General features: G+C 39.9%; 1 protein-coding gene across 1 annotated transcript in view; it reads right to left on the bottom strand.

The window, feature by feature from the left end:
• Nucleotides 1-811: 811 nt before the first annotated feature.
• The window catches only part of LOC105013745 (immunoglobulin-like and fibronectin type III domain-containing protein 1), a 31739-nt gene continuing 7599 nt past the window's right edge, over nt 812-24951 (bottom strand). Inside the window, exons 6-21 of the mRNA XM_034295841.1 lie at nt 20902-21096; nt 20382-20654; nt 18956-19288; nt 16523-16630; nt 9067-9191; nt 8816-8957; nt 8343-8636; nt 6650-6946; nt 6300-6479; nt 4276-4404; nt 3558-3866; nt 3306-3391; nt 2936-3128; nt 2417-2713; nt 1842-2168; nt 812-1395 (exon numbers count right to left, since the gene is read on the bottom strand). Of these exons, the coding sequence (XP_034151732.1) occupies nt 1391-1395; nt 1842-2168; nt 2417-2713; nt 2936-3128; nt 3306-3391; nt 3558-3866; nt 4276-4404; nt 6300-6479; nt 6650-6946; nt 8343-8636; nt 8816-8957; nt 9067-9191; nt 16523-16630; nt 18956-19288; nt 20382-20654; nt 20902-21096 (3293 nt within the window). The 3' untranslated portion in view covers nt 812-1390. The remainder of the gene's footprint in view (nt 1396-1841; nt 2169-2416; nt 2714-2935; nt 3129-3305; nt 3392-3557; nt 3867-4275; nt 4405-6299; nt 6480-6649; nt 6947-8342; nt 8637-8815; nt 8958-9066; nt 9192-16522; nt 16631-18955; nt 19289-20381; nt 20655-20901; nt 21097-24951) is intronic.

The following is a 24951-nucleotide window of genomic DNA, read 5'->3' as shown; positions in this document are numbered from 1 at the left end:
GCATGATTATTGCACAGGTGTGCCTTAGGCTGGCCACAATAAAAGGCCACTCCAAATGTGCAGTCAGTATCTGGTGACCAAGAACCTAATGACCACTCTAAGACAATTTCTCTGCAGAGATGAAAGAACCTGCCAGAAGGACAACCATCTCCACAGCACTCCATCAATCAGGTCTTTGTGGTAGTGTGACTAGACCGAAGCCACTCCTAAGTAAATGGCATGAGACATGCTGCCCGAAGGACTCTGAATGCCAAGTGCTATGTCCGGCGAAAACAAAGTACTGCTCATCACCCGGAATACTGTGAAATGTGGTGGAGGCATCATTCTATGGGGATGCTTCTTAGTGGTAGGGACTGGGAGACTGGTCAGGATTGAGAGATGAAAATAAACCGAGCAAAATACACATCTTTGAAGAATCACCAGAGCCTGCAGGAACTTAAACTGGGATGAAGTCTATTGAACATCTGCAGGCAGACCTGAAGATCGCAATTCGACACTCGCCATCTGAAAGAGCTGAAGGGGATTTAAAAGTATGAAAGAAACTACCCATATGCAGGTGTGCAAAGCTGGTAGAGACAAACCCAAGAAAACTCAAAGCTGTGATTGGTGTCAAAGGCAGTTCCAGAAAAAAGGGTCTGAATGCTTATGTTCATGAGATGTTTTAGTTTTTTCTTCAATAAATTGGCATACTGACTATTTATAGAAAAATTGGCATACTGACTAATTCAGTTCTGTAAGAATATTAGGTCTGAGGTACAAGTGTAGAATTGGCACTTTAATAGACTTGTTTTATAAGAGTATGTATGCCAATTAATTTACATGGTTTATATGAGTAATGGGATGTAGAGATACAGTCCTTACAGACCATATACTGTAGCATATTACATATTTACCATATGGGTAAGTGACACAGATGACATTCAATACCAGAATATGAGTTTATAAGTAATAATCTGAAAGAATATTAGGGTGTTGTAGGTTGTTATGGGGCAAAATAACAGTTGTACATTTTTGTTAAATGAAAGAAGAGTCCTTCAAGGATGTTGCCAAACCCCTTTATTTGAAGACACCATGATATAGTGGAATTCTCTAAATTATTGACTAAATAAATGAGTCTTGTCTGGTTATATTTCATATTTAATAAGATCAACGGTAATGTCAGCTGCATTCATATCAACTACCACATGTCACTCCCACAGGATCCACAAGGCCTGTGGGATCTTTCTGTAAGCATGTACACTTTCTGTCATTTTGGTAATGTGAATTGATTAAAGTTTAGAATTAAGTCTAGCGAACCCTGGCTCCCAGGTCAGTGGCATCTCGATCCAGGTTTTTCAGGTAATGAATCCGCGTGAATCCAGATATCCACATCAAACATAATTATCTTCCTTCATTCTGAGCAAAAAAAGACAGAAACCACACTGCTCATTTAGTATATTAAATGATATAATATTCTGTAACACTTTATAATAAGGTCACACTTATATTTAATAAAGAGGTTACCGTAATAAGGTTTGTTTAATAATTCATGAATCCATAATTAAAATAAATGCTATTGAACTTGAAAACCATCTTATTCTGCTCCTGGTACCGAGTACCATTGCACCACACCCAAGAGTGTGAAAGTCACCAAGGTTCAACTGTTCAACCACTGAACATAAGGATATAAAGTCACCAAGGTTCAACTGTTCAACCACTGAAAATAAGGATATAAAGTAACAAACCCCTTTATAAACCCTAGACAGATGCAACCTTATTATAAGTGCTAATATTTAAGGTCACACAAAAGAAGGTTACTAAACATACATGTATTTGGCTGAGCAGGTCAGCTGAGCTCTCACCTCTGACCGTGAGTTGACTTGAACACACTGCTCTCCCAAGGTCGCTTTCTATTTCAATGGTGTACTCGCCCCAGTCTTTGGGGCTCACACGGAGTATCAACAAGGAGCACACACCACAGGTGTTGGTGATCAAGTAGTTGGTGTCCGTGTTGAGGCTGACGTTGTTGCGGTACCATGTGACTCGAGGCTTGGGATTTCCCTTGATGGCACAGCTCATGTAGCACTCGTAGCCTTTGGGGGCTGTGCGCTGTCTGAGTGGCACAAGGAAGGCTGGAGCGGTCCACATATCGCAGGTCTTGTAAGATGGAATATTCACTTCAAATTTGTCTAAAAAAAAAAGACAGGGCAGCATGGTAAAAATGTAATCATGTAATGCCATGAAAATGGCAGCATTTTATAAAGGGTTTGTGGGTTGGGTTTAGTTCATACATTTGTAATGAACAGTACAACACTCACGTTCAATTCATTTTAAACTTTACAACTTCACTGTTATTGATTGTGCTTTTATTGCCAGTCTATCCAAGCTGATTTATGTGACTTTGTTAAGGATCTCTCCCTGCCCAACTCACATATACCTTTCCTTCTCTCTTTTCCCCACGTGGGAGACTCGGATGGGGCAGATACGCCCATGTCGTTCTTAGCGTAGACCCTAAAGTGGTACTCTCTGCCAGGCAGGATGTTGCAGGCTGTAAACTTATTGTTGAAGAGCCTGTCCGCCACCATGCTCCATGAACCTTTGGTGGAGTCCCATTTAGACACAGAGTAGTGGAGGTGGTCGTCACGCTTCTCATCAGCGGATGGCTCCCAGATCACCGTCACGGTACCGGGGACATTCTCCTCAAGCTGTACTGGTCCTGGAGGCTTGGGATCATCTGAAGCCAGGGCCAGATACATGATAGTCACTAGTATATTACACTTTGGGAAGGAATTATCTTATTAGGTGATGACTGTTGTTATTTCAGTCATGGCCAGTGTTCATTTTGACTGGTTATATTTGAGAGTGCCGGTCCTGGCCCTATTGATCATCTTACAGTGGTCATCTTTTATGTTCAGTCTGAAGCACACTGGTAGAGCTTTACTGTATGTTACTGTACCTGTAACCCTGACCTCCACACTGAAGCTCTCTTGGCCCACTAGGTTTTTGACCACTATTGTATAGATCCCTGAATCAGAGCGCTCAGAGGAAGTGATCAGAAGCTGAGATGAAGATTCAGAGTTGGAGATATTGACCCGCTTTAGTACAGGAACATTGTCTTTCAGCCATATAACATCTGGCCATGGGGAGGCCTGTAAATAGCAAACAGATTAAAACATCAAGATTTAAAACATCTGCATGGTGTGAATTGCATGTGAATCTTGCTCAGCCAAAGTCAATTACAGTGAACAACCAGAAAAACCTACTAAGGCCATCTGAGGATGATAATGTTTGGGGAAAGAAGTGCTACACATTTCGCTACCCCTCACCTCAAAGTTTAAGAGGATCCTGACAGAATTTCCTGCTTTCACCACCATGAAACCTTTCCTCTTATTATCGGTAAAACGTGGTCTCACTGTAAAGCAGTGACACAAATTAAATAGGACATTTGAAACTCATGTTTGGTTTATATATTGTACATCTCATATTTAGGCTTATGAGGACATTTGTAACATCCCAGTGGATGAATTCCAACTGACAAACAATGCAATGTTATTTCCAATGAGAGCATTATCACCCACCAGGTGGAGGCATGGCCAAGATGCTGGTGTCCAGATCCTGAGGCATTCCGTTTCCTCCGTCATTCATAGCAATCACCCTGACCCAGTACATGGCCATAGCCTTCAGACCTTTCACAGTGAAGACGGTGAGGATGATGGGGTTGACGTTACAGCGGGTCCAGTCAATACACTCAGCTTGTCTGATCTCTATAAAATACCCTTTGGCCTCATCCTGGACCCCAGCTTCCTCTGTGGGTTTGTTCCAGGACAGGGAGAGGGTGGTGTAAGAGGTGTCTACCACTTTCAAGTCTTTCACTTTGCCTGGGGGCTCTTGAACAAAAAACAATTAACCATAAAAACAGAGGCTTGATTGCATGAAACAGAGTCATGCGCAATAAAGAAACATTGTTTATAAAGTTAATGGTTTTGAGAAAAATGTATTGGATCCTGTAGAACATTGCAAATAATTTGCTATACATAATTAACCTAGCAGTTAATGTTGAGTATCCCAAAGGTCTCATGCTGACAAGTTGAAAATATTTTTTGTGCTTTTGAGCAACTGAGCCCTTAAGCCTTCATGCAAGTTGATCTAGATAAGGATGTCTGCTAAATAAATTCAAATGTATAATTTAAATAATGATATAAACAATTATGTTTAATATTATCATCTGATTCTCTATTTTCTGATTTGTTTCATTGTAGTTATGTTCCTTGCACTTTGAAAATAAATATTACTTACTCTTTGGGTCTCTGGCAAAAATAAACTCTGAAGAAGCACTGGGTTCACTGAGTCCAGAGATGTTGATAGCAATAACTCTGAACTCATATTCGTGCCCTGCTACAACATCTGCCACTGCATATTTATTTTCTAGTAGTGATAGAGAAGAAATAGATATTAGTCACAGAGAGTGTTGGGGAGTGGTGAACTACAGTGGGGAGAACAAGTATTTGATACACTGCTGATTTTGCAGATTTTCCCACTTACAAAGCATGTAGAGGTCTGTAATTTTTATCATAGGCACTCTTCAACTGTGAGTGATGGAATCTAAAACAAAAATACAGAAAATCATATTGTATGATTTATAAGTAATTAATTAGCATTTTATTGCATGACAAAAGCATTTGATCACCTACCAACCAGTAAGAATTCCCGGCTCTCACTGACCTGTTAGTTTTTCTTTAAGAAGCCACTCATTACCTGTACTAACTGCACCTGTTTGAACTCGTTACCTGTATAAAAGACACCTGTCCACACAATCAAACAGACTCCAACCTCTCCACAATGGTCAAGACCAGAGAGCTGTGTAAAGACATCAGGGATTAAATTGTAGACCTGCACAAGGCTGGGATGGGCTACAGGACAATAGGCAAGCAGCTTGGTGAGACGGCAACAACTGTTGACGCAATTATTAGAAAATGGAAGAAGTTCAAGATGACGGTCAATCTCCCTTGGTCTGGGGCTCCATACAAGATCTCACCTTGTGGGGCATCATTGATCATGAGGAAGGTGAGGGATCAGCCCAGAACTATACAGCAGGACCTGATCAATGACCTGAAGAGAGCTGGGACCACAGTCTCAAAGAAAACCATTTATAACACACTACGCCGTCATGGATTAATCAATCAATCAATCAATCAAAATTTATTTATAAAGCGCTTTTTACAACAGCAGTTGTCACAAAGTGCTTTACAGAGACACCCGGCCTTAAACCCCAAGGAGCAAACAACAGTAGTGTTGAATTTCAATTAACATCCTGCAGCACACGCAAGGTCCCCCTGCTCAAGCCAGTGCATGTCCAGGCCTGTCTGAAGTTTGCCAATGACCATCTGGTTGATCCAGAGGAGGAATGGGAGAAGGTCATGTGGTCTGATGAGACAAAAATAGAGCTTTTTGGTCTAAACTCCACTCGCCGTGTTTGGAGGAAGAAGAAGGATGAGTACAACCCCAAGAACACCATCCCAACCGTGAAGCATGGAGGTGGAAACATCATTCTTTGGGGATGCTTTTCTAAGGAGTGGCTCCGTAAGAAGCATCTCAAGGTCCTGGAGTGGCCTCGCCAGTCTCCAGACCTGAACCCAATAGAAAATCTTTGGAGGGAGCTGAAAGTCTGTATTGCCCAGCGACAGCCCCGAAACCTGAAGGATCTGGAGAAGGTCTGTATGGAGGAGTGAGCCAAAATTCCTGCTGCAGTGTGTGCAAACCTGGTCAAGAACTACAGAAAACTTATGATCTCTGTAATTGCAAACAAAGGTTTCTGTACCAAATATAAAGTTCTGCTTTTCTGATGTATCAAATACTTATGTCATGCAATAAAATGCAAATTAATTACTTAAAAATCATACAATGTGATTTTCTGGATTTCTGTTTTAGATTCTGTCACTCACAGTTGAAGAGTACCTATGATAAAAATTACAAACTTCTACATGCTTTGTAAGTGGGAAAATCTGCAAAATCGTCAGTGTATCAAATACTTGTTCTCCCCACTGTACGTTGTTTTTTGTTTTGATAGTAATTTCCTAGAAATGTGGTGTTTGTTTCACTTAACTCAAATGTAGTGCAAATGTAGTTAAGTAAACTATAATAAAGCTGCTTTAGTGTAATTTAACTAATTTCAGTGTAATGTAACAGATTGCTTGTTAAAAAAATATATTGTTTAAGTATAGGGTCTGCCCACTGTACACAGAAAGGCGAACACAGTTTCATTCATCAAACCAAAGAAAACTGTGGCATATTAACCCCCCTAATTCATAGAAAGCAGAGACCTTTGATAGGCTTATCTGTAGGGTTAACAGGACTCCAAACATTGCTCCCCTTCTTGCGTTTTTCCAAGTTGTAGCCCCGGAGGGGAGACCCGCCAATATTCTTTGGTGTTGACCATGTCAGGTTGATGCAGTCATTAAAGGCACTGGCGACTTTTGGTTCTGGAGGGGCACTAGGAAAGGCTGAAATATTTCAGAGTAAGCTACATATAGTTTCATGTTATCAAATACTTTTGAGAACTTTCTGGTATAATACCTAATTAATGTTATTGTCAGCAAAAACGTGGTAAATTCTAATTAAATGTGGTAATTGCTGGCATCAGCTATAAACCTGCTAAACCATTGTAGCTCACCCAAGGCGCCAGCTGAGAGGTCATCAGTCTCCATTATATCACTGATCCCCTCTTCCGTGACTGCTCTGATACGATAACGGTATTTCTTGCCATGTTCTACACATTTGTCTTCAAATTCTGGCATGCCAGAGACATCTCCCATTTTCTTCCAGGTGTTGCGGCCTACTTGCTGGCGCTCAAGGTTGTAGTGTATTACTGGGCAGCCACCGTCGTCCTTTGGAGCTCTCCATTTGATGCTAATACAAAAGGCAGTGTTCTCAAGGACCTCCACGGGGCCCTGGGGCACACTAGGTTTCTCTGTTTAGATCAGACAGAGTGAGGTTACATTTCTCTGGCCAAATCAGCCATGTCTCAGCATTGTCATCTGGTAATGGACTTAGCATAGCATGTCCTTTTTGTAAGGTCAGATCTACCAAAACAATCTTTTCTGTCAATGTTCCCATATTGTTTTCTGCGGCAAACATTTAAATATTTCACAAAAACTGTCCAGTCGTGCGGATGATTATGGTATGTTTCTGTTAGGGTGAAACAAAATGCAACTGATTTTACAAGAACTTTACCAAAATGTATTTTCTCTGTCCTTTAAAGGTTCCAGGAATGTTTCATTAGGTTTTGTGGTAAAGATCTGGTGGGACCGTATAAAAGACCATAAAATCTGGTGGGACCATAAAAGATTTGTTCCTAAAGCACACTGTCCAGTTGGTTCTTTTAGGGTACATGAATATTCCCAGAACACTGTTTTTAAACTTATTTTTCCTAAAATGTTTTGTTGGGTTCTGCGGAAAGTGATGGACAGTGGATTACTTAGCCTAAGGCCTTTTTATTGACATTAAAAATCAGTTTAGAGGTCTACATCATCACATTACATGACAATGTTTTCTAAATGACAAAATATAAGATCAACTTATGTCAGAACATTTTGTGGAATTACTTGCTCACTTGAGATGATTCAACAACATTTTATAGATGAACAAGAATGGCAGCCAAGGAATGTGTGGAAACTAAATTTCCTGTCATTTGTTGGCTTGTTGGAGAATTATGGGGGGGCCTTTAACCCAGGGAGGCGTTTAACCGCAAGCTACCCTAAGTACTTTCTGGATGATTGTGAAGTAGGTACTGTTTAGTATATAGTAAACTTGTATTGGCTCCAATTGGGACATATAACTTCGTCATAATATTGTTAATGACATCGATGTAATAACTATCAATATAAGTGATGATAACTGACTTTTTCGTGAAGTGAAAAGATGAGAGAATTGTGGAAACGCTTTTACTGCGCAAGGGGTAGTGGTCTATATTATCCCAAAAGGCATGCGTGGATGCATACTTCGAAAATCCACCAGAAAGAGTAACCATCCGAGAACATTTGGTATACTATTTTCAGGGTAGTGTACTATGGTTTGGGACTAATATGCTGATGAGAAACCAGTCCATTTTCCTGCTACTGGATCCTATTTGACCTGTCAACAATCACTTTGAAGTAGGCAATCAGGAAGATATGGCGAATAACTTTGAGTAGTGTTCAACTAACAATACATAATACTGAACAACAATAAATGAAGATAAAAATAATTTGATGGGAACATTCACAGAAACTATCTGCAATATCTCTGGACAATGATTGTGCTGAGACAGTTCTTGCTTTAATCTTGATTGTAAGTCATTTTAGCTTTGGTTGCATTTCTTAACTCACCAAGGACGATGAGTCTTGAGAAAGCCTCCATGGTACCACATTCGTTCTTGAGCTTGATTTTTATCTCTCCGGTGTCTTTGCGCTGGCACTTGCTGAGTAGCAGGCGGCTTTGGTTGATGAAGTTCTCTATCTTTGTAGTGTTGTTATCAACAAGCTCCTCTCCTTTTCTGTACCACTGGATTTTTATGGGCTCACGGCCCACAAAGGGCAATTTAAAAGTGGCACTATTTCCTGCTTTAACTATGACCGGCTGAGAGAATGCTGACAGGTCATTAGGGTCAAATCTGGGAGGGTCTGCAATAGGACACATCATGCAATGGCAGATAGTTGACTCAACAGCAATGTAAAATTATTAGAAAAAAATACTTGATCATATTTTTGTGGATAGTTTAATAATATTGTTTTCAAATTGTGTTGAGACAGGTGGAGTATGTGTTGTAAATATAAACAAAAATGTATGCTGCTTTTCTAACCTTCCACTTGAAAGATTGCTTCAGTTTTACGCCCATCTGCCTCAAAACAGTATTTTCCAGAGTCCTCCAATTGACAATGGTTGATGACCAACTTGTGGCATGGACCATCTCTGGACATTATGTGTCTATCGTCTGCTGTCAGCTGCCAAGAAAGAAATTAGGCACCAAGAATGTTTGATCATTTATATTAAGGTACCACAAATCCAGACTACATGTTTGGAGTGGACATGACAAAGATTATTCAGACTAACCTTCTTGCCATCTTTGTACCAGGCCCCTTCACAATTATCTTTGCTCAGTTTACACATGAGTTCAGCAGGCTGGCCGATGACTGCATTGGTGTTTGACAACCCACTTACATACTGAATTCCTTTATCTGGCATACACAACAAGTTGTATTACATTCAGATATTGTACGTACTAATCAGGTGTTATGTTAACATCTAATGCCATTTTGTAATGCTTTGACTGAAATATTTTCTAAATTATTTAAGACATTTTCTAAATGGTTACACCATACAAGTTCCGCTCTTTTTTTCTTTTCTTAATGTTACACATACAGTATATGAGTGATGTAATGTATTTTCGGCTCATCTGACACATATTGGTGCTTTACATATTTCAGCCCATGAAAAGGTTAACAGCAACTGTATCTATTATGGACATCTTGCAAGTTCATCTACTATGATTTCGATAAAAATGTGTCTGGTTGGATCCTAGTTGACCAGAGTAGAGAGGTGTAAAGATTAACAAAGAATCTACTGTAATTCATTCATTATTGTATTCACGATCCTCTAAACACTCCAGTGGTGTTTAGATTTACTTAAACTTATAAAGCAAAATAATGAAATATGTGATTTACTATTTCATCTTCTGATCAATAAATTGAGGATATCAGTTGCACATGACATATTGGTCTACTGTCATCTGCAGTTTGGAGGTTACAGGATTCAGTTTAATGCTCATCCTTACTATTAATCTATAAGTTCACCACAGACAGACAGTGGTGTGCTGATAATTGATAGACAGACATTGTTTTAGGTTTGTATTTTAAATCAATATAGTCATTAATGTCGTGGCACTGACAAAATAGTACCTGGGAACCCGCTGTGTCTAATAATTATAAGATCTGTCAATGACAGTTTGTGTGGAAAATAGCATGTACATTCACAATTGTTTGACAAGCTATTCATAAATGTTTTTCCAACTACCAGTAGCTGGACAGGCTTGATCTGCCAATTAGGTAGAATAGTTTTATGGGACAAAAGAGTTTCATGGAAAATCCCTCCCGAAAAAGACATTGCTTTAATGTCAACTATGTTCTTATGGAAATTAAAATGTTGTCAAGAATGATCACATACTTTTTGGTTATTTTTAGATGCTTACATACATACAGTAGTGCCTGAAAGGACATTTAACATTACCCTGTAAGGAAAATGTATATTAATAGTATATCATGTATTGAGAGCATACAGGTAGCCTGTGAGGTCACTAGGATCACAATATATTAGGGGCTTAGCCCACCCCCAGGACTGAAAGTACAGGGTTTTGAATGTACATGAGGAAAATGTTGATGTACACGCTAGCAGCCTATACGTCTACATTGTCATAATGTGTGATCAGAATTATAGATTAATAGATCTTTTTTTTTGTGGGGGTCAATTTGAGATCCGGGGCTGTTCATAAAAGAACTGGGGCTATAGCCACTGCAGGTAGCACTGTAAAATTAAATCATATTTCTCTGGTAATTTACCAAACTTGAATGCTACATATGTAAACACCCTGTTCTGTATGCATGACATCAGGTGTAGTCTCTTACCAATCACTGTGTCCTTCAGCAGTGGGCCTTGTCTTGTGCGAACTGAACGCTTGCTGGAAGTATCTGTGTGCTCATCAGTTTCTCCTCTACCACACTGCCCATTTCGATCTGTGATTTGGCCGTAAAATTATAAAAACCTTACAGACAATTTAATTAATTACTCAACAATTTCTTATATATAAATTGAAACTATCTACTGTAGACTTGAAGTTCTTGAAATGGCCTCAACATGGATAGACTAAGAATTTGTTTATAAAGCAGCACTCATATCTTTTGAATAGAACACAAATACTTTCCACTATCCAGCTGTATCTAAAATGTTATCTGATGGCCAGTGGAAGTACAGGAGCTCAGCTCCCCCTACATCTCATTTGGAACATATGCGCTGGAGCTCAGCTCCTACTGGCTCCAGCCCAAATGAATTCCTGGTTGATGGGGGATCCACTGTAGGTAGTGTGTGTTTTAGATCCAGCTTTGTGTGTTTGTGTGTGTGCTTGTGTGTGAGAAAGATGTATTAGAGGGGTGCTTTATGAATGGAATCATAAAAACAAGCTAGAAATAGGTGTTTATGTGTCTGGATTTTAATTTCATAATTATCATTTAAGTTTCTCCCCGGGGGAGTGCTTTTAAGATCAGTATCTCATATGGCTCTGTATAACAAGTAGCTTTTTTTAAAGTGAGTGTATACTGAAATATGCCTGCTAAATCAAGTGAGGTGCTGTGTTTGTCATTACCTAGGCTTAAGTAAAATCCAATTGCAATAATCATTTTAAAAGCTCCTGAATGTATTTATAATGTCCATAAATGTCCATTTGTAGGAAGGTCAAAGGTCAAAGCAATGATTCACTCTTATCAGCTAAATTGATGTGATGGAATATTATCGATTCTCTAGCCTCTATAAGGGATAATGGATTAGATCTCCAAATACAATGCTCCAAAAAATTAAGGTACAACTTAAATCACACATCAGGTCTTGATGAAGGAAATATATTAAAGATCAAAATCTTAACTGTACATTCTGTAATTCGTTGAGAACAAAATGTAAGAACGGTCAGTGGGAACCAAAATCACCAACCGATTGAGGGCTGGATTCAAACTCCCACCGAAAATCAAAGTAAACTATTGAAATCACAGGCTGTTCCAACTTGTGTGAATTTAATCACGGCAATTCATAATGTGACTCAGTAGTGTGAATGGCCCCCATGTGCCTGTATTCACTCTCAACAATGTCTGGGCATGCTCCTGATGAGACGGGGGATGGTGTCCTGGGGGATCTCCTCCCAGACCTGGAACAGGGCATTAGTGAGCTCCTGGACAGTCTGTGGGGTTACTTGGCAGCATCAGATGCACGATACATAACCTCCCAGAGGTTATCAATTGAATTCAGGTCTGGGGAATGTGAGGGCCAGTCAATGGCATCAATGACTTCGTCATCCAGGAACTGCCTACACACTCTGGCCACATGAGGCCGGGCATAGTCCTGCACCAGGAGGAACCCAGGGCCCATTGCTCCAGCATAAGGTTTGACGATGTGTCTGAGGATTTCATCCCGGTACCTAACAGCAGTCAGGGTACAGTTGGCTAGCACTGGAGGTCTGTGTGATCCTCCAAGGATATGCCTCCCCAGACCATCACTGACCCACCACCAAACTGATCATGTTGGATGATGTTGCAGGCAGCATGACATTCACTACGGCTTCTCCAGACTTTTTTGTGTCTTTCACATGTGCTCAGGGTGAACCTTCTTTCATCTGTGAAGAGAACGGGGGGCCAATGGCGGACCTGCGAATTCTGGTGTTCTCTGGCGAATGCCAATCGAGCTGCACTGTGCTGGGCTGTGAGCACAGATCCCACTTGAGGACATCGGGCCCTCATACCACCCTCATGGAGTCTGTTTCTGACAGTTTGGTAAGAAACATGAACAACAGTAGCCCACTGGAGGTCATTTTTGTACGGCCCTTATCCTGGTATCTCCTCTTTGCCCTTGAGACTGTACTGGGAGACACAGCAAACCGTATTGTGATGGTACACATGGATGTGCCATCCTGGAGGAGCTGGACTACCTATGCAAACTGAATGGGCTGCAGGTATCGCCTCTTGCGACCAGTAGTGACAAGGACACTAGCAAAACGCAAAGCTAAAGAAGAATCATTCAGGAAGCATAAGGAGAGAGCAATTGTCTGTGGCCACCACCTGCAAAACAGTTCATTTTTTGGGGGTTGTCTTGGTGTTGCCTCTCCAGTGCACCTAATGTCACTTTCATTTGCACCAAACAGTTGACATTGGTTCACAGTTGCCTATTCTCCCTAACTGGACAGATTGGTAACCCTGAAGTTGAATTGACTTGGTGTTACACTGTGATGATTACATGTGCCTGTAATTTTGCATGGTATTAATTAAAACACATTCTTCCCAAATAAATGGCCTTAGTTCGACTTTTGTTGTCTAACACTGTTGCATAGTACTGTATATTAAGGTATTGTATTGGTATGATTGAGAGAAGTTAAAATAAATTCTTTCTGGCAGTGGGAAGCTTAATTGTAATTACCTTCCTGTTGAATTATTTGAGTTTGTGTTGGAAAAAGACGAACAAAAATATCCAATCAGAATTTTTCTTTGGTACAGTAGTATCTTGGCAGAAATTATCTAGCTGTGCTCAAGGCTCATTGGCTAGGCCCTCGGGCTTTGAATAGAAAACACGAGCCAACGTCATTGACATTGACTTCAATCAGAGCAGCATTTTGGATTGACAGTAGAATCAACCAATCACAAATTGTCTTGTAATAGGTGGGACAATTGTGTGAGACCTCAAGGATTTCTGGTTGACCTAAGTATAGTCACTAGTTCTAATAGCGAGCCTTATCTTATTTTCTCATGGTTGAGCCTGGCTAGCTGGCTAGCTTTTTGCAGTGAGTGTAGGTAAGGATGGCGATGCCCCGGCTGTCAGCCCTTGCTTTGATCTCAATCGACAAATAACTTCTTTTGGATTTAAAATCAAAAGACGAGCTACACGAACCTGCCTTTATCCATTTCATAAATAAGGACAGGAGAATGGACGTTTTTAAATGATAATCGTAATTGTGAGTGGACTTTTTGTTTTTATCCACAGCTTGCTTTTTGTTTCTATCTCGTTCATATAATTTTGAATACAATGTGTAAAATATTATTTCAACATCAAATCAATGGTTGAGTGATGAAAACAAAGTTAATGACGATGCAGTTGGAAGTTCTGGGTACATGACATTTGTAGTGCTTTTTTTGAATTATTGCACGCTGGAATACAGCACAACTTTTTTCTCTCTGACAGCATAGCTGTCCGTGGTTTGAAAAAATGTGAGTAGCTGTGTGGCTGAATTTATTCCACCTCTGTTTGATTGACTATTTTGGCAAATGTTTCTTTAAAACAACACAGCCGTATTTTGTTCTAAAGTGGTTCCATACTATAGATATTTGTAACCGTTGTTTATTGTTGCTTCTGTGAGCCAAAGCCGCCGCGTGGTTTAGAACCTTTTGACTCTGTCATCAAATTGCTTCGCCTACATAGGCCTGCAAAAGAAATGTCTCAAGTCATGCTCTGTATACACAGGAATCCGAAGTCGCTATCTATATGTATGACGGATCGTTTTCCGCTACTGAGGGCCTATCTCCAGTAGTCACGGTTCGCCACTGAAGGCCTGATTTATTTTTTCTTGATTTCAGCCTTCACATCAGCAAAAGTTGCATTTTCAACAAGGGTGTGTAGACTTTGATATTTACTGTATACAACAGGACACACTTATGTCACCTATGGAAAATAGAAGAGTTTTATAGGCCACCCCTGCAGAAGAAAACATCACAAGGAACATACTAACATACTGTTAGGTGATCAACATCAAAAATAGAATTTTAGGGATGTGTACATACAGCAGGCTACTACATGAAATAAGATTCAACACTCTGTTTTAAGGAGTGTGCTTTTTTCAGGATATCCTGTCAGTGTCATACTTCTACTCTGTCATTGGACTTTTACTTAAGTTAAATTGCACCATTTCTTTCATGCATTCTGTACATGACATCACGTGTTCTCTCACCAATCAATGTGTCTTTCAGCAGCTGGCCTTGCCTTGTGTAACCAAAACTGTTCTCAGAATCAGCAATGTACTCCTCAGTTTCCCCTGTCCCACTTCTTGAATCGGGATCTGTTATTCGGCCATAAAATAATAGAACATTTTAATTGGCACTTTTCATGGTTACTCTCATTTAGTTAAGTATTCAGTATTCACTTTAGTAATGATTTAGCATAAACAAAACCTGTTCATTAAAATAATCTTTGTGCATAATTTAGATGGTTGTCGATCCAAAACAATTACCACCTGTATTAATTAAGGTGTGCATACTTATGCAACTATTTTTTTTAATTATCTTTCAGATACCTATTTTTTTCACTTTAATGTTATTGGTTACAAAATCTTACATTGAAGATCTATCATGAAGATTTTAAAGACCTGTGTAAAATATTATTTCTATTGTGAAGATTTTAAGCCCTAAGGTGAACAAATGCTTGACATTTTCTTTCTTGATTTCAGCCTTTACATCAGAAAATTTTGCGTTTTCAATAAAGGTGTGTAGATTTTGATATGTATTGTATACAATAGAAAACACTTACAGTGGGGAGAACAAGTATTTGATACACTGCCGATTTAGCTATTTTCCTACTTGAAAAGCATGTAGAGGTCTGTAATTTTTATCATAGATACACTTCAACTGTGAGAGATGGAATCTAAAATGGAATCTAAAATGGTATCAATGATAATGAGGAAGGTGAGGGATCAGCCCAGAACTACACAACAGGACCTGGTCAATGACCTGAAGAGAGCTGGGACCACAGTCTCAAAGAAAACCATTAGTAATACACTATGCCGTCATGGATTAAAATCCTGCAATACACGCAAGGTCCCCCTGCTCAAGCCAGCGCATGTCCAGGCCTGTCTGAAGTTTGCCAATGACCATCTGAATGATCCAGAGGAGAAATGGGAGAAGGTCATGTGGTCTGATGAGACAAAAATAGAGCTTTTTGGTCTAAACTCCACTCGCCGTGTTTGGAGGAAGAAGAAGGATGAGTACAACCCCAAGAACACCATCCCAACCGTGAAGAATGGAGGTGGAAACATCATTCTTTGGGAATGCTTTTCTAAGGAGTGGCTCCGTAAGAAGCATCTCAAGGTCCTGGAGTGGCCTCGCCAGTCTCCAGACCTGAACCCAATAGAACATTTTTGGAGGGAGCTGAAAGTCTGTATTGCCCAGTGACAGCCCCGAAACCTGAAGGATCTGGAGAAGGTCTATATGGAGGAGTGAGCCAAAATCCCTGCTGCAGTGTGTGCAAACCTGGTCAAGAACTAAAGAAAACGTATGATCTCTGTGATTGCAAACAAAGGTTTCTGTACCAAATATTAAGTTCTGCTTTTCTGATGTATCAAATACTTATTTCATGCAATAAAATGCAAATTAATCACTTAAAAATCATATAATGTGATTTTCTGGATTTTTGTTTTAGATTCCGTCAGTTAGAAGAGTACCTATGATAAAAATTACATTCTTCTACATGCTTTGTAAGTGGGAAAACCTGCAAAATCGGCAGTTTATTAAATACTTGTTCTCCCCACAGTATGTCACCTTTGGAAAATAGAAGAGTTTTATTGACCACCCCTACATGAAGAAAAACATCACAAGGAACATACTGTGAATGTTATCATAATGTGATCAACATTAAAAAATTTTTTTTTAGAGATGTGCACGTACAGTAGCCTACTACATGAGATAATTAACATTCTGCTTTAAAGATGTCCTTACTTCTACTCTATCATTATACCATTTCCATGCAGTCAGTACATGACATCACATGTTCTTACCAATCAGTGTGTCTTTCAGCAGTTGGCCTTGCCTTGCGTGACCAAAACTGTTCTCAGAGGCAGCAATGTACTCCTCAGGTTCTCCTGTCCCACTTCTTGCATTGGGATCTGTTATTTGGCCATAGAATAATAGAAAATCTTAACTGGCACTTTTCACAGTTACTCTCATTTAGTTACGTTTTCATACTTAATGAATGAGGTTTACAAAAGAACTTAACCTTTTCACGCGTGAGTTTCAAATATTCCTTACCGACCCCCCAGCGTGAGTTTTTTTTCAGTACTCTGCAGCATTTGAACTCACGCCAGCCTATGAACAGTCACCTTGCTAGGTAAGGAACACTACATGCATTGCATTGCAAGCTTCTCTCGTTGACTCGAATTCTAAGAGCTACAAAAGTTGGTTGATTTATTACTGTAGCTAGCTAGAAAACGTCAGCTAACCGCTAGCAAACGTCAGCTGCCCGCTAGCTAACAAATCGTGACCAGTTATTCAATGCAGTGAAAATGAATAAACTATATAAAATGCATACAACGGGGAACGTAACTTCTAGAAAGTTTTTGCAATGGTTTTGATCGGTAGTAGTCGCTAATATAATTCGTTTTTGTGCATTAGTGTTGGCTGTCTGTTGGTACGTAACTAACACTTCTTGTCCCGATTTGAATGCTTTCTACCTGGTTAATATCATAGTATGGTCTTGAAACAATTACAATCAGGAAATAAAGTTATAAACACTGTTTGAGCTAAATGTGAGTAAATAATAGCGCGGTTTTACCAGCCATTGTTACGTTACTTGTAGCTAGGTATGCTAATGGTGCGTTCTAAACATGACGTTCTAATCACACCGGTGTGATCGTACGCTCCAGGGACCACTCTAGATTGATCACACTGGTGTGATCGTACGCGCCAAAGGGTTAAACATTACAATAAATAACAATGAATTACAATAAATGACTGAACTTCACGTTTACACTTAAAAAGACAGCTTATTGAGCTGTTTCACTTTCTATTCCAGTCAATAAAGGTACACTCATATTCAAATTCTCTTCAATCTTCTTTAATAAACTGTCAGATCCTGGCTAGGGTGCCTCTAGGCATCTCTATGCACCTTGGGTCCACAGTCAGTACCTTAGAGGTGCCTCTAGGCATCTCTGCGCTGCTGTTCTGATTGTCTCGAATTAGAAGCAGCTGTCCCATGTTGCCTCTAATTGGGGACCCTTTAGGACCTTTCAGTTGTGGGTCATTGCTTGTGCTGGGCCTCAGTTTGCAATGTTTGTTAGTTTTGTGTGTTGTAATAAAAGGATGTTTCTCTATACTCACTCTGTGCCTCGTGGCCTGTCTTCCCTCTATCGTGATGTGAGGAATATTTTTAATTTCTTTTTTTTTACACATTCTATGATTTCAAATGCATTTGAGATTTTAGAAGCTAAGTCAACACTGGGCAAACTCAATAAAAGCTAAAGCTCTCAATGTATATCTTACCAACAACTGTATCTGGCACAAGTGGGTCTTTGCGTCCCTTACGTTTCTTAAGGTCTCCAACACCTACCCCGTTTATCCCGTCTGGATCAATATCAATCAATCAATGAAAATTTATTTATAAAGCGCTTTTTACAACAGCAGTTGTCACAAAGTGCTTTACAGAGACACCCGGCCTTAAACCCCAAGGAGCAAACAACAGTAGTGTTGAATATCATCGCTTAAAGTTCCTATCAAGAATTATAAAATCAATTGTTGAAAAATTAGGAAAAGAAATAGCATGAAGTAATATGTAGCTGTATACATATTGTGCTTTCCTGTTTTGTTAGATGTTGTACCAATGTATTATTCTCTTCATTATATATATGGTGCTCTCCATAAGTATTGAGACAGTAAAGTATAATCTGGTATTTTTGCTGCACACTCCAGGCATTTGAAAATATGATTACACGATGGATATGAGGCAAAAGCACACACTGTCACATTATTTCTGTCTGTTTTAACACATACATGTTTACCAACTAAGGATGAAAGCATTTTAAGATGATTTGCCAAGCCTTTACTGCAGGCATGCTGAACTGTTGCTTGTTTTGTGTAGTTTCCGACTTCTGTCTCCTAGCTAGTAAAATGTACCAATCAGATTTAAATCAGAAGATTGATTCAGCCAGTCTAAAACTTTCAACTTTTTTCCCACTGATTTTTCTTACTTTGTAAAACATACATGTAGTGAAAGGGCCTACTATTCATTGTTTAACTGTATTTTCATATGGCTTGAGTGTACTGCAAAAATAGAAATGTTTTACTACACTGTCCCAATACTTATGGAGGGCACTGTATATGCAAATACATAGCCTTTCTAAGTCAGCTATATATGTTTTTATTGTGAAGTAACATATTCAAAGTCCATTGCGTTGATAACAAGGATATGTTTTATAAGTGTATTTCTTTTTTTTTACCTCCATCCATTTCAGTGCCTTCCTTGACATTAACTAAGTTCCCACCAGCTTTGGATTTCTTTGATCCACCTTTAGACTTGTTATTTTTCCTCCCGGATTCATTGCCTTCCCCACTGTTTTTATCTCCGATGTCAAGAGGAGAGGTGGCCAGGAGTGCCTTTTGGGCTACCCCCTCCTTTCTGGCCTTGTTTGCTGCTTCAATCCAGTCCTTCCTCTCCAGTGCCAGTTTGGCCTCCTGCTCTTGGGCCAGTTTTTCCAGATCCAAACCTGATCCACCAGCTTGGGTCGTTTTACGGGCCTTCTTTCTACCACGTAAAGCTGGATCGCTGTCAGCTAAGAATGACAGATAGATAGATACAGAGAGAGAGAGAGAGGAAGAGAAAGAGAGAGCTTTAGGTGAACAAACTACAGGGACCAGTGAGCATGCTTATTACAGCTTTTTTTTTTTTGTCTTGACAAGACATAACTCCAAAATAAACACATACATAATGAATGGAATGAAAACTTTTGTTTTACTCAGAATTGTCTATTTTCCCCCTGCGTTCCATGCTTACCCATAACATTGTTGATCAACTGGTAATTTTTAAGGAATTTATTTGTAAATGCACCTGGTAAGGGTGATTTTCCACTGACAACGTAATTTTCTTTTGGTTGATAGTTTGGTTTGTGTGCGTCTTACAGCAAAACCAAAGACTTCCACATGTTCCAGAGACCCTCCTGATTTGAATGAAATTACATATGCATTTGTAGCACCAACCATTTGGTCATGAAGAATGTGTATGTGACAAAAATAACTGCCTTTGATGGCTCCGGGCAGATTTGGCTATATCTATGACAATGAGCAGCGCGTTCCCATGGCTGTCCCCTTTTGATTGATGTATATCATGCGTTTGAATCACTAATAGTTCAGACATCTTTGTTAGGGCACCTCCACAAAAAGACAGCAAATGATGCAATTTGGCAATGCATTTACCGTAATGGCTTATATCAACTGGTTCACATATTTCTTATAATATAGGTGTTTGTTTGCATTGTTAGTGCATGAACAAGAGAGAAGTCAATTTTTAGTCTTTAGCTTTGAAATTGCATGTGGAGTCTGCTGGTAAGGCCTGACAGCGTGCGGACAGTTGTTGTCAGGACAGAGGTTTGAATGTGCAAGTCAAGGTGACCATTGTTAAGCAAATAAATCAAAATAAATTAGGGACATTCCAAGCAGAAGGCATTCTAAAATGTACTGTTTGGTAAATTAAGAAGAAGGTACTGGTGAGCTGAGTCAGTCTACACTTGACCATATAGTATTATTTCCAAACCAAAGTGGTGGAATACACAGCCCAAGAAATGAATATGTTTTACTGTCAAAATAAATGTGTGAGTTGTTAAACCAAGAATGTGTTCTACATCTGAAAATATAAAGATGTAATATCACCTTCCACTATCAGCCAAGCACTGCAGATCTTGAGTCCTGCTGCAGCAGAGTAGATTCCCTTGTCTAGCTGGCTACAGTCCTTAATTAGCAGTCTGTGGATAAGCTTGTTTTCTGAAACAGTGATAGTGTATTTTTCTCCATCCTGCAGAGTGGCATTTTTGCCCATCCATTTCATTCTTGGGAAGGGATGCGACAGGAGACACTCAAACAGAGCATCCTCTCTCTCCTTGGCCTTCACTTCATGGAATTTGACAAGGAAGTCCATTGAGGGAACTGGAAGGAAAATTGTAAATGGAAAACGTTTTTTAGATGTCTCTCACCCTCCACATCAATTCCTCCCATCCAGCTACTGCTCAACAAATAAGACCAGTCCATTAAGACCAGACTAGAATCACTTAGTTGCTAGTTTCTCATTTGTTATGCTCTTTTCATAATCATTGGAGTGGTTGGAAAAATACATGTTTTTGAAACTTCAAATCAAACAATAATGCTATTCATAAACCTTTGGCCATGATCTTACCCTTAAAGTCTGTTGAGTAGGGATTGGCCTTCTCAACACTCTCCGAATACAGCCCAGCATCCTCTTTGAATATGATCTCATTTCCAACCGTTGTGGCGCTGTGCTTCAAATTGTCCTCCTCAGTATTTGGAATCATTACACTATCCTGCCAGATGACATGGAGATACACATGGTGACATCTACTAGATACAAAATGAAAATAAGCAGTTAATGGAATGAATGGTCACTTGATATTTTGGCATGAATGTGTTCTGATGGAAAACATTACAATGGAAAACAATTAACAAAGAGTACATTTACCCTGAAACCATAGACAATAAATTATATGCATGCAACTTTGAGTAACAGACAGAACTTTTAAAAGAGAGATAGCAGGTAATTGCTGATAAAATTGCAATATCAATATTAATGCAATATCAATCTTTCCTGTAAGGCTGAAGTAAAGATGAACACATCCAGTGTTTATTGTTTAATGATGCTGTTCAACTTCAGGTCAAAGCTAAATTATCAATGGCTTTACATTTGTCATGTGGAAACTGACTGATAAAAATAAATAGTGTGAGGGAGGAAAAAACATACAGAAAAGTTAAGGTTAGGATCATGAAAATTTGATTATATTAGGAATTATCAAAAGATGAGGCAAGACTTTTGCCACATTTGCCTGGATTAAATCTAATGAATCCATGTAAGACCAGAAATACACCGATCAGCTGTAACATTGTGACCACTGACAGGTGAAGTGAATAACACTGATAATCTCATTATCATGGCATCTGTCAGTGGGTGGGATAAATTAGGCAGCATGTGAACATTCTGTCCTCAAAGTTGATGTGTTAGAAGCAGGATAAATGGGCAAGTGTAAGGATCTGAGCGACTTTGACAAGGGCCAAATTGTGATGGTTAGACGACTGGGTCAAAGCATCTTCAAAACTGCAGCCCTTGTGAGGTGTTCCTGGTCTGCAGTGGTCAGTACCTATCAAAAGTGGTCCAATGAAGGAAAAGCAGTAAACTGGCAACAGGGTCAACAGGCGCATTGATGCACGTGGAGAGTGAAGGCTGGCCTTTGTGGTCCAAACAAACAGACGAGCTACTGTAGCTCAAAATGCTGAAAAAGGTAATGCTGGTACTGATAGAAAGGTGTCAGACAACACAATGCATCTCAGTTTGTTGCGTATCGGGCCTCATAGCCACAGAGCAGTCAGGGTGCTCATGCTGACCCCTGTCCATTGCCAAAAATGCCTACAATGGGCATGTGAGCATCAGAACTGGACCATGGAGCAATGGAAGAAGGTGGCCTAGTCTGATGAATCATGTTTCCTTTTACATCATCTGGATGGCTGGGTGCGTGTGCGTCGCTTACCTGGAGAACACATGGCACCAGGATGCACTATGGGAAGAAGGCAAGCTGGCAGAGGCAGTGTGATGCTTTGGGTAATGTTCTGCTGGGAAACATTGGGTCCTGCCATTCATGTGGATGTTACTTTGAAACGTACCACCTAACTGAGCATTGTTGCAGACCATGTGCACCCTTTCATGGCAACGGTATTCCCTGATGGCATTGGCCTCTTTCAACAGGATAGTGCGTCCTGCCACCAAGCAAAAAATGGTTCATGAATGGTTTGACAAAACAACAAGTTCTAGGTGTTGACTTGGCCTCCAAATTCCCCAGATCTCAATCCAATCGAGCATCTGTGAGATGTACTGGACAAACAAGTCCAATCCTCGCATCGGGACGTAAAAGATCTGCTGCTAACATCTTGGTGCCACAGCACACCTTCAGATGTCTAGTGGAGTCCATGCCTCGACTGGTCTGGGCTGTTTTGGCCGTAAAAGGGGGACCTACACAATATTAGGCAGGTGGTCATAATGTTATGGCTGATTGGTGTAGTTCATACTGAAACATCTTGCACACGCTGAATGGGCCCAATTTTCAAACCTTTGCCGGTTCCTCCTGCATCTTATTTTTTTTCTCATTTAGTTTTTTCAGTATTACACGGAAGTCTTTGACACCAAACTCAGAGCAGATACGTTCATAGTCCTTCCGTTCTGCGTTCATGATAATTTTCCAGAAACGTCCATCTATTTCTCCAGTTTCTTTCACTGCCTCCTGTTTGTACACTGTCTTCCTGGTTGAAAGATGAGAGAAGCCTTGTTTTAGTATTGGTGCAAAACCAGAAAATGTACAGTAGGTGATTTCAGGTTCGCGTGGGGTTCCTATGTTTTTTTGCCAAAACCTCCTCATCTGCCTTCTTTAAACCACAAGTTATCTCTGTATGCAAATATTTCTAATGTCAATCTGCATAATGAGACGTACCTGCCAAGTAAGAACTCTTTATATGGTCATAATGATTGCCTAAAGTCAGCCGACCCATAGTCATCTAATTGCCTAATACACATACATGCATGTAGTCATGGCCAAAAGTATTGTCCCTTTTGCATTTTCTTCAAATAACTTCATAATACAGAACCTTTGTTATTGGATTCAGAACCTAGTAAATAGTTTTAAATTAGAAAGTAAACAGAAAAGGGATTTAGTGTATACACTCACCTATTATTAGGAACACCATACTAATACTGTGTTTGACCCCCTTCCGCCTTCAGAACTGCCTTAATTCTACGTGGCATTGATTCAACAAGGTGCTGAAAGCATTCTTTAGAAATGTTGGCCCATATTGATAGGATAGCATCTTGCAGTTGATGGAGATTTGTGGTATGCACATCCAGGGCACGAAGCTCCCGTTCCACCACATCCCAAAGACGCTCTATTGGGTTGAGATCTGGTGACTGTGGGGGCCATTTCAGTACAGTGAACTCATTGTCATGTTCAAGAAACCAATTTGAAATGATTTGAGCTTTGTGACATGGTGCATTATCCTGCTGGAAGTAGCCATCAGAAGATGGGTACATGGTGGTCATAAAGGGATGGACATGGTCAGAAACAATGCTCAGGTAGGCCGTGGCATTTAAACGATGCCCAGTGGGCACTAAGGGGCCTAAAGTGTGCCAAGAAAACATCCCCCACACCATTACACCACCACCACCAGCCTGCACAGTGGTAACAAGGCATGATGGATCCATGTTCTCATTCTGTTTACGGCAAATTCTGACTCTACCATCTGAATGTCTCAACAGAAATCGAGACTCATCAGACCAGGCAACGTTCTTCCAGTCTTCAACTGTCCAATTTTGGTGAGCTTGTGCAAATTGTAGCCTCTTTTTCCTATTTGTAGTGGAGATGAGTGGTACCCGGTGGGGTCTTCTGCTGTTGTAGCCCATCCGCCTCAAGGCTGTGCGTGTTGTGGCTTCACAAATGCTTTGCTGCATACCTCGGTTGTAACGAGTGGTTATTTCAAAGTTGCTCTTCTATCAGCTTGAATCAGTCGGCCCATTCTCCTCTGACCTCTAGCATCAACAAGGCATTTTCGCCCACAGGACTGCCGCATACTGGATGTTTTGCCCTTTTCACACCATTCTTTGTAAACCCTAGAAATGGTTGTGCGTGAAAATCCCAGTAATTGAGCAGATTGTGAAATACTCAGACCGGCCCGTCTGGCATCAACAACCATGGCACGCTCAAAATTGCTTGAATCACCTTTCTTTCCCATTCTGATATTCAGTTTGGAGTTCAGGAGATTGTCTTGACCAGGACCACACCCCTAAATTCATTGAAGCAACTGCCATGTGATTGGTTGATTAGATAATTGAATTAATGAGAAATTGAACAGGTGTTCCTAATAATCCTTTAGGTGAGTGTATAGCCATTTGCCAAAATAACTGCAATTAAGCGCTTCTTATTGCCATTCATGAGCTTACTACACCTCTGTACTGGCAGTTTAGCCAACTCTTGTGCAAAATTCTAAGAGTGCTTTCTAAGAGTGCTGGACATGTTTTTCTATATATTTCTTGATTCATAATTTTTTAAATGAACGATTTTACCTCAATTAAAAAATACAGAGTTCTCATTCTTTGATTGTAAGATCAAGATTGTAAAACCATAAAACATTTCCATGTCTATTTTTGCTTTTCTTTTCAAAGGTGCCAATAATTGTG

Source organism: Esox lucius, chromosome 12 (genome assembly GCF_011004845.1).
Source record: "Esox lucius isolate fEsoLuc1 chromosome 12, fEsoLuc1.pri, whole genome shotgun sequence".
NCBI classification, from domain to species: domain Eukaryota; kingdom Metazoa; phylum Chordata; class Actinopteri; order Esociformes; family Esocidae; genus Esox; species Esox lucius.
Note: the sequence above shows the minus strand (reverse complement) of the source record. Positions and strands in the feature narration are given on the sequence as shown.